Source organism: Neovison vison, chromosome 9 (assembly GCF_020171115.1).
Source record: "Neovison vison isolate M4711 chromosome 9, ASM_NN_V1, whole genome shotgun sequence".
Lineage (NCBI taxonomy): Eukaryota > Metazoa > Chordata > Mammalia > Carnivora > Mustelidae > Neogale > Neogale vison.
In genome coordinates, this window is record NC_058099.1 from 79,263,850 (window position 1) to 79,274,250 (window position 10,401).

General features: G+C 42.1%; 1 protein-coding gene across 1 annotated transcript in view; it reads left to right on the forward strand.

Annotated features, from left to right (window-relative positions):
• The window catches only part of LOC122917667 (ras and EF-hand domain-containing protein), a 73,650-nt gene extending 68,980 nt beyond the window's left edge, over nt 1–4,670 (forward strand). The window contains exon 17 of the mRNA XM_044265824.1: nt 3,845–4,670. Coding sequence (XP_044121759.1) covers nt 3,845–3,950 — 106 coding nt within the window. The 3' untranslated portion in view covers nt 3,951–4,670. The remainder of the gene's footprint in view (nt 1–3,844) is intronic.
• The last annotated feature ends 5,731 nt before the right edge of the window (nt 4,671–10,401 follow it).

A 10,401-nucleotide genomic window follows, 5' to 3' on the forward strand; every position in this document is an offset into this window, starting at 1 on the left:
TCCGTTGAGGGTCTGCCTTCAGCTCAGGTGGTCATGATCCAAGAGTCCTGGGATCGAGTCCCACATGGAGTTCCCTGCTTAGCGGGGAGTCTGCTTCTCCCTCTCCGTGCTGTTCATGCTCTCTCTCTTGCTATCTCTCTCTCTCTCAAATAAATAAATAAAATCATCTAAAAAAAGGTTTACATCCTTTAGAAAGTTATGTATAATGTAAATATGTTATGTTCTCAATTTAGATCTTGCAAGACAATTACCATCACGGCCGCTTTCATGCTGTCTCATGTCATAAAACGTGAGCCAGACGAGTTTATGGATTTGCACTGTCTGAAACAGAATTCTGTTTTGAGGGGAGGCCATGAATGTTTGGTTAACACCCTGAACTACTAGTGTTGTTTTTTTCTGGAAACCTCTCAATCCCAGGAAAAGTGTTTCCTAGAAATGCAGTTTCCTCGCAGTGCTGACAGGACATTTATCACAATCATTGTCCATTGGCAAGTGAGCTTGCCAGGATCAGAACCACAAGCTTTGTACATTTTGCAGTAGATTCAAGTTCCAAAGTGTTTAATTGATCAATGGTCTGAGATTTGAAAGAAAAAAAAAAAACCACAAGAAGTGCTCAGGCTGATATTTCCATTCAGCCCAGAAGCTGAGCCTGTTGGGAGGAAATCTGCCAATGAGACACCTTACATGCAGTTGCCAAGCATATGGTAGTTTTGGTGAGAAAGTGTAGTTTTCCCAGGCTTACACCTATTGTAGGTGTTTGGAATATATGATTTCCTTGAAATGGGAGGGACATGCCTGTACTTATGGTGGATTAGAGAAACCAAAGGACAGATGGACCATGTGGGTACATATTTTCCCTCCCTAATACTTGCTTTCAGGTTCAGTAAAATGTCTGAATTATTGTGAGCTCTCAGCCTGTGGAGGCCCCATATATGGTTCATTAGCGGTATTAAGGAAATGAATATTTGTAGGCCATGCAGTGTAATGAGAAGGGGGGACAAAAGAGAGAGAGAGAGAGAAAACATTCGACCAGACAGTCAGATGATTGTAGCTGATAGAGGCTATTGGACCACCTAGAAGGGAGAGATGTGAGTTGTCTTGTGAAGGCGCTATGATTAGTATATCCATTGCACAGATAAGAAAGTGGAGGACTAGAATTCTTAATCAGCTTGCTCAAAGTGACACAGCTACTAAGTGGCAACATTGGTACTTGTTGCCACCGCTCTGGCGCATCGGCTTGTTTCTTCCCTGTTGGCAATCTCAGGATTGCATTCCACATTCTCTTCTTCTTTACTCTCTTTCTGCCTAATGTCGTCTATCCCTGGTGCTTCTAGAACTGTCTCTAGCTCGACTTCTCTAATTTCTGTATTTTTTACCTCCACCTCTTTTTAAAATTCCATAACCACATCCCCACCCACCACCTAGAGGAAATTCCAGAGCCGTGACTGTTTCTAACATGTGCAAACCCTCACAGCCTGGCCTCACCCACCTTTCTGGTTGCATTTCTTAATCTTACTTCCCAAAGGAATGATAATCTGTAGACACAGAAAACTTAATTCCACTTATAGCCAAACTCCTTATGTCTCGTTGCCTTTATGCAGGCTGTCCCTTGCACCTAGAATCTCCTTTCCTCATTAAGCGAAGGTCAATTCCTGTTCTTTCAAGAGGTCCCTCCTGTGTCAAAGTGTCCACGCAGCCCCATCTCTACAACACTTTCCTTCCCCGCAGACCAGTACGACTGGTGTACCGTGCTTGTGTGTTAGCAGCTGTCTTGGGACCTGGGAATGATTTGTTTAGCCTTCTCTCTCTCCTTCTGTGCTCACTAATAGAGGGTCCCAGCGTTTGGCATAAATTGAGCATTTGTTGAATGACCAAATGTCCGAGATGATGCAGTTGGAAGTTGTATGAGTTCTCTGTTGTTGCTCTAACAAATTCCCACAAGTGTTGTTGCTTCAGCAACGCACGTGTATCACGTTCCAGTTCTGGAAGTCAGGAGTCTGGAATGTGTCTTATGGGGTGTTCTAGGTTGGATCATGTACCTTCCTTCTTCTCCTGGGTCTTTGTTTCCTCATCTGTGAAGTGAGGATAATAATACTCCCTTGTCACCTGTCAGGGTTGCATGTTTGTTTGTGTTGTGTGATTGTTTATGTGCATTAAATAAGAAAAATGTGAAAACATATAGTATAGCATTTATTAACTGGCCTTCAGCAAGAATTAATTCCTCCTTTTTTTTTTTTTTCCTTCTCCTGAGATACCTTCTTTCCAACTCACAGTATAGTGTTTTTCAAAAGTTAGCACATATCAACACGTTCTGGAGTCCTGCTGACCAGTTTGGCCTCCATGGGCCACCTGAATGTGGCGAACCCAAATTGAGATGTGCTGTAGGTACTGAATATGTACTAGATTTTGAAGACAGTATAAAATCATAAAATACTTCATTATTATTTTCACTGATAAAATGATAGAATGATAATATATTTGCTATACTGTGTTAAAATATATTAATAAAATTAAATTTACCTGTTTCTTTTTACATTTTTTAATATGGCTGCTAAAAAATTTAAGATTACATGTGGATTGCATTATATTTTGATTGAACAGTGTTGCTGTACTAGGAATATGCAAGTTTTTAGTAGGTTCAGTTATCTGCTGCTCTGCAATAAACCAAAACGTGGTTGCCTGAAACAACTACCACTTTTTAGTTTCTTGAAATTATCAGGATTGGCTGGATCTCAGCTGGAAGCTTCCTCTACTTGGAAGGTTCTTGCTTGGGGTGTCTCATGCATTTGCGGTCAGGGGGCCATGGGGGTAAAGCTGGGTGTCTGCCACCAGGGTCCTTGTCCTTCTGGCCCCTCTGCTGGCCCTCTCCATTGAGGAGCCCTGGCAGCTGAGAGCAGCTAGGCCTTATTAACGCTTGGCTTGGAGTCCCAGCCCACCATTTCCCCTGCATTCTGTTGATCTAAGCAGTCACGAGCCAGTACTGTAAAGAGACAGCCCATAGTGGGAGCTCCCCAGGCTTGATGGGGAAGGAAGGATTGTTTGGGGGCCTCCTGGGGATGAGCTGTCAGAGTCAGGAGTGCCATTCAGGGTCTGCATGTTTCACAGGCATCCCTGGGAACCCACTTGGAAGGATACTATCCCTAGGAGGTTTTCACTTGTGAAAGTGAAGATCTTTTGTCATTGTAGCCTCTAGGTGTTAATTCTAAAGGAAAGTTAGGAAGACGTGGAATGAAGATTTTTTTCTCTGGATTTTAAGCATTCATCATTATCTCCATGATCCTGTATAATTAAAGAGTGGTCTTGAAGTCATCATTGCTCTTAAGGTCAGCAAGTACTAGTCAGCGATGGAAGCCAGGTTCCAGAGTGCTAAGGAGTGAGCTGTGCGTGCGGCAGACTGTAAAGCATGTGAGACCACAGGAGAGAGCAATAGGGTGTGTGTGTGTGTGTGTGTGTGTGTGTGTGTGTGTGTGCATGTGTGTGTGTTGCTGTGCATGTGTGTCTTATGTGTGCCTGCCTTGTGCATGTGTGAGCATGGCCTGGTGCTCAGAGTTCAGGCGTGGTTCCAGGCCCGGCTCTGTGGCTTCTCCAGCCATGTGACCGAAGGGAACTTGCTTCACCTTTCTTTCTTTGCCTTTGCTTCCGCACATATAAAATGGGGCCCAACAAATTCACATGGTCCTCACTAGAACGGTGTCTGGATGACATACAGCAAGTGCTCAGCCGTCTTGTTTTTATTTCTACAGAACCATTTGTGGTTTAGTTTTGTACCTCAGTAATGCATTCTCTCTCTCTCTCTCTATGTCTCTCTCTCTCTCTCCCTCTCTCCCCTGCCCCCTTCCTGCAGGGAAGTGAAAAAAAGGACCGATGAAGATGACAGCAAATCCATCACCAATCTGACCGGGACCAGTTCCAGAAAGTCAGCGCAGATGAAGAACTGTTGCAGTAGTTAAATCCCAAACATCCTTGGCCTGTCAGGTCTTCAGGCCCAGAGTCCTGGGTGTCTGTGACGTGTTTGCTTCTCACAGAGGCCTGCGTCATCCAGACACGGCCAGGTGGAAGCTGACAGTGTGGGCCTCGGAACTGTGCTCTGAGATCCTTCTGGAGCCCTGGCTCTTTGCTAGGTTTCAGTGAATGATTTGGGCCCCAAGGTTGAAGGTACCTTGTCTTGTCCTTACAGAGTCTCAAAAGAGAACATGTAAAAAAATTGTTAAAAAAATCATATGCTCAGATCAAAGCTATAGAAGAAACTTCCTGATGTAGATTCACATGGTAGCTAACTTTGTAGATAACCTAAAACAACATTTTTTTTTTCAAGTATCTGTTACTAGAATACTAGTAAAAGGGGATTATCATCCTAGCTTTGCTGTCTGTGGTCTCAGATGTGTCAGCAGCCCACGATAGACCTGTTTCCTCACCTGCAAAACAAGGAGCTTGGCTTTGCAGGCCTTGGCCTCTCGGATTCTGTGCACTGTAAGGAGTGGGAAGGAGACCACGATGACTCACGGTTAATAAGGACTCTGGTTAGTCGACTTTTTAAATATTGGGGCATTGACTTTTCTCATTTCTGAAACAACAGAATTTAATTGAGAAAAAATAATGTTGTAGGCTTCAGTGGAGACAGAAAAATCTATTTTTATATACAGAGGAAAAAACGTTTGTGTGACAAAAAGTTAGGAAGAAAAAAAAAAAAGGGTACTGACATCTCCACAAAGTCTGTGGTTTAAGTTTCATGTTAAAAATTCTAATGAAAATCATAGGAGGCCACATACTGGTAAAAGTACAATGCCCAGGAAAGCTGTCACTCTTCACTTAAAAATATATACCAGCCAGTCATGGCCATGGCTAGGGAAAGACAGGAGCTGGAGTGACTGCTAATGGGGGATGTGGTTTATTTGGGGAATGAGAATGTTCTGGAATATATACTTTGATAATGGCTGCTAACTTGGTAAATACATGAAATAACACTGAATTGTTAAAAGGGGGAAGTTTATGAGATGTGAATTATATCTCATTAAAAGAAACACACACAAACTACTATTTTAACACTTTGCCCAAGGAAAATGTGCATGATTGTTTCAGACCTTCCCATGATTTACAAGCATAATCTCCAATATGGTGCAAATCTCTGACCTCTGTCATGGCCAGCATTCACTACCTGAAATAATGAACAGTGAAAAAAATGTTATATATAGTTTTGGAAATTCATCTCTTCACAAGAGATACTGTCCTTAGGAATGGGAAATCAGAGTCTTTTGTTTAATGTGACTAGTCACTCCTCCTCACCAACAATGTGGTGGGTCTTGCTCTCCTTCTAGAATCTGCAGTGCCTCCCAGATTTCCCCACTGAAAGGTCTCTAACAGCTGAAGGAGTCAACACCTGACCCTAGAAAAGCCTGGTTTTTGGTTTTTGGCTTTTGTTTCTCAGTGGCCTTGAACCAATTAAGTTCTCCTCAACTAGAGGTTTGAACTTACCTTGGTTCATATAGTTCAAGCTTCCAAGTGGTCTTCTGGAAATACCTTAAAAACTTATTTATTATATTACATAAGCTAATAACATTCCTTTTTGTTGAATTAAAACAATTCCATGGAGCAGTTTTTCCCGTTTATGATTTTTATGATCAAATCTTTAATTCCCCAGCTTCATTTTCTTTTAAGTGAAAACTGACCAGATACGTTATACACCAAGATTATAAAGAGCCACAACATCCTCAAGTGCAAATGCATGCCTTCTCTCTATTGACATCTAGGTATTTTGATCGCAAAGTTTGAGCTATCCCTGGCAACTCTACCATGCATTTCTGTTCAATGGCTTAGGTCGCACCAAGTTTACATTTTTGACCAGAAAGAGCGCCTCGCTGGTCGAATAGTGTCAAACGAGTGGTGGGGGAGGTGTTATTTCCGTGCCGTCGTGAGATGCACGTTTTGCCACTGCTGGTTGCCTCTGCGGCATCTTTGGAACCTGGGTTAGAAAGGATCTGTGTGTTGACATATTGGACAGTTGTTCAGGTGTTTGGTGCAGTTGCACAAAACTCTGTGAGTATAGTTGTTTCTGTGTTGCCTTTATGTCCCCCCAGTATGTCTCTCTGTATTTGTCTGACGGTTTGTACATAGAGTGTATCCTTGTACGTAGAGTATATCCACGTATTGCCTTGGCTTTTGTGTCTGGCTTGTATGGCTAGTACACCCAAATTGACTTGGGATGGAGATTATATAGGTGCCTTTGATAGACAAAGCACTCATCTTTAGTCAAACCTGGATAAATATTTTTTTTTTAAAGATTTTATTTATTCATTCGACAGACAGAGATCACAAGTAGGCAGAGAGGTAGGCAGAGAGAGAGGGGGGAGGAAGCAGGCTCCCTGCCAAGCAGAGAGCCCGATATGGGGCTTGATCCCAGGACCCTGGGATCATGACCTGAGCCGAAGGCAGAGGCTTTAACCCACTGAGCCACCCAGGCGCCCCAAACCTGGATAAATATTTTGGCAGCAAAATCCAAATCAGAGACATTGAGCTCTGGTGAGCAATCTTTAAAGAAAAGCTACTTAGAAGCTCTTTCAGCTGCATTTATGGGAAATCATCATTATCACCAACATTTCATTTCAGGAAGGTGTTTTCAAAGTGTATTTCTGATTAAAAAATAATGTTTTTAGCCTAGAATTAATGTGGCACATTCATACAGTCTTGTGCAACTAATTCATCTTGACTCAGTTTTTCCTTTGAGGGCTTTTAAAATCACTATTATACACTGCTCCTTTTTTTTTTTTTAATGTATCCTGACACACTGGGTAATATTTTAATTTCATCATGGAAAAGAATGTTGGATAAGGAGACATTTTTCACTGTTAACTTTTAGCCTCATGCATTTTCATAATTTATATTTTCCACTTGCTGCTTTATATGACATATGTGACATTTGATTATTTAATACCAAATGTGATTTGCATAAACTCAAGTCACATAACCCTCTTGCTGAAGATAAATTTGAGGTTAAAAGATAAATATTTATTTTCATATTTGTACAGTGATCAGCTTCAGAGTGAAGGCTTTTGTGGGCTTTTATTGTATATGTGTGTAAGAAATTTCATATGTATATATTAAGTAGGCCTCTGAGTATAGAATAATTGTTTCGTGATTTTGATTTACATGGTTTACATTTTCATAGTATCAGCCATATTTCGTTTATACTGTTTATTTCTCTTCAAACCATTAATAATTATACCATAAAGTATAATTTTTATAGCAATACAAATGTCTAAGGAGCTACAAATATTTTCTGCATTGTAAATTCAATAAAGCACGCTTCCTTTGGTCTTCGGGCTGTTCTCTTCAGCTTTACCGCAGGCATCTCCGAAGTAACTTTATTTCTAGGGTGTGCCTGCATGAAACCATGGCTTTAAAACAGTTGTCTTTTCGGGCCTGGGCAGCTCCTGGTTGGAGAAAAGAATGAATATGTGGCATTTTGTACTGTGGCCCAGCCATGTCACCTTGGCCAGCGGGGCATGAGGTGGACCAGCTTGGTGTGTGACAGCTAGAAACAGTGAGGCTTTTGTAGAAAAATTTCAGGACATGTCCTGGCCATACTCAGGACCTCAGGGGTTAGTCCCTTTCTCTGCCACCCATTCTGTTTCTTCCATCTCCCACACGGCTCCAGCTCCTGCTCATCCCTCTGTTTTAGCTGAAACATCACTTCCTTCAGGAAGTCTTCCCTCTCCGCCCCTATAAACTAGGATGAGGCTGCCTGCTCTTACCTGTGCAGCACCTTCTTGAACTGAACAGCGTCCTTACTGCCCTTGTACTTGCTGAACTAGATGTATACCTGGAGCCCTGAGCACTTCTTCCACTACTGCCTCCCTTCCACTGTATTCAGTGCTGAAATGGCTGAGAAAAAATTAACTTTAAATAATGCAGACTTTGCAGAGAGTTTCTGCAAACACACAGAGGCACATACGCAGTAGTCACGGATGGTGTAATAAGAGACAGCATATTTTAGTTACCACAGGTCTGAGCTCAGCAGCCAGCCTGCCTGGGTATGAACCCAGCCTCATATTCCTACTACTGGGGTAACAGTGAACAAGGGGTTTACCCTCTGTATACCCCAGGGTCTTCTTTGGTAAAATAGAGATAAAAGTATCATTTTTTAAAAAGATTTTATTTATTTAACAGAGATCACAAGTAGGCAGAGAGGCAGGCAGAGGTGGGGTGGGAAACAGACTCCCTGCTGAGCAGAAAGCCCGATGCGGGACTCAATTCCAGGACCCTGAGATCATGACCTGAGCTGAAGGCAGAGGCTTAACCCTCTGAGCCACCCAGGCACCCCCTAAAAGTACCATTCTCATGGGATGTATATAAAGGGTTTGGAATAACTACCTGGCACTTGGATCACCCTCAATTTAAAAAAAGATGTTTTGGGGGCACTACGGTGGCCCAGTGCTTAAGCATCTGCTTCCAGCTCAGGTCATGATCCCTGGGTCCTGGAATGAGCACCAAATCTGGGGGGGAGGGACCCTGCTCAGCGGGGAGTACGCTTCTCCCTCTCCCTCTGCCCCTCTTCCCACTCATGCTCTTTTTCTCTCTCAAATAAATAAATTAAAATGTCCTTTTTTTAAAAAAGATGTTTTGAAATACCATTGATTGCATTGGTTTTGGTTGGGACCTTAGGAACCGCCATGGATGAGTAGCAGAACTCAAATTTACCAGATTACCTAGGGGATGGGGCATTGTAGAAGATTCACTTTGACATAAGTTCATTGTTTACTTCCCATATATATTCTTGATATTTCAATGGACATGAAGTTGGGTATCACATGACATAGAATATTGTATAGATGGATTGAAAGAGGAGGAAATCATTGAGAGAGAAATGAAGGTCTGAAAGTTAAAATGGGAAATTGTGAAGGGATTCCTTTCAGGTATAAGGACTGCCATTTATTAAGGTCTATTGGATCAAGTAGTTGAAGGTGAATTAAAACACCAGAGCTCTGATTGAGAGTGTGAATGCAAATGACAGTAGACATGGTAGTGGGTAAGGGGGCTCTTGAACTAAATAAAAAGTAACCTTTATGTTTATACCATGACAGGTAGCCTGTTGAGAAGGATCTCCAGTGGGTATATCCAACCATCCACAAGAGGGGAATTAATTCCCAGGAAAGCATATTATTTTGCAAGCTTTAAAGTAAAAATTACAACTTTTTTTTTTTAGATCTAGATATTAAAATGTGTTTTCATAGCTGAAAATGGGGGAAAATTGAAATGAGGCAAAAATGCCTCAGGGTCAAGTGGATTTTCAAATGCAAAATTCTAGAAATAGTTAACTAATTTCCTTTATTTTTTTCTGCATCTGTATCAGATTTATTTGTGATTTTATATTTTTTATATTTTAGTAGAATAGGGGTTTAGTTGTAATGTCCTTTAACTTGGGACCTCTCAGGCTGGCAGTTCATGAGCCATATTTCATAGCATTTGACATATACATTTGTAGGATTTCTCTGTACCTTTGGATTTGGGGTTTCTGAAAAATTTTCCATGCAGGTTTTCTAGCACTCCCATTGCTGTGCAGTAGGGCAGAACTTAAGAGCTGGATAAAGATCCCTTCAGGGGGCATCTCATGAATAGTTCCAGTGTCATTTTAGGGGTTCTTTCATTCACCACAACTATTTTCTTTTCTTGATCAGTCATTCCAGAAACAGATGTTTTCCCTCTTAGATAAAATCCCCACACTTTCCATGATCTCTAAGGCCCTCTGTGATCTGGCTCCTACCTGTTTGCTCACAATGATTCTAGACACTGGAGATGGAGGGGGAATAAGGTAGACTCTCAAGCAGATTATATTCTGGTCGGTGTTGACAACAAATTTGTGAACAAATAAAGAGGATCCACATTCTGCTTCCTCCTCCCCTTTCTCTACCTCAGAGTCTACATTTTGGCTTGGGGAACTCTGTTCTCAGGCATGCCATACGCTCTCTCCCCCACCCTTTACTCAGGCTCTGCTTTCTGCCTGGAGCACTGTCTGTCTGCTCGTGTCCATTTGTGGACCTAATTCCTGTCCACCCTGGGTGTCTCAGTTCCTCCCAGCAGGTTCCTCAGACCCTGAAGTTTGAGCTAGAGACTCTCCTCCATGATGTCTCCCTGTGGTGCCCATCATAACATTTCATTAGTGGTTGCAATTATCAGCTGACTTGTGTACTTGCCATACTAGATGATTTATGCCTCCTGCAGCCCTTTAAACTTAACTGAGTCAAGTAAACTTTCTCCACCCTGGAGCATGCTTTAGCAGGCTCATGACTCTTCTGAGTCCTCTGGGTCAGGGTCTCAGCTTTCCTACACCACAGACTCCTCTGAAGCCCAGGATCCTCTCAGATTAATGTTTCTAATAAAGGAAACCAATGTTGTTGAAAGACTATT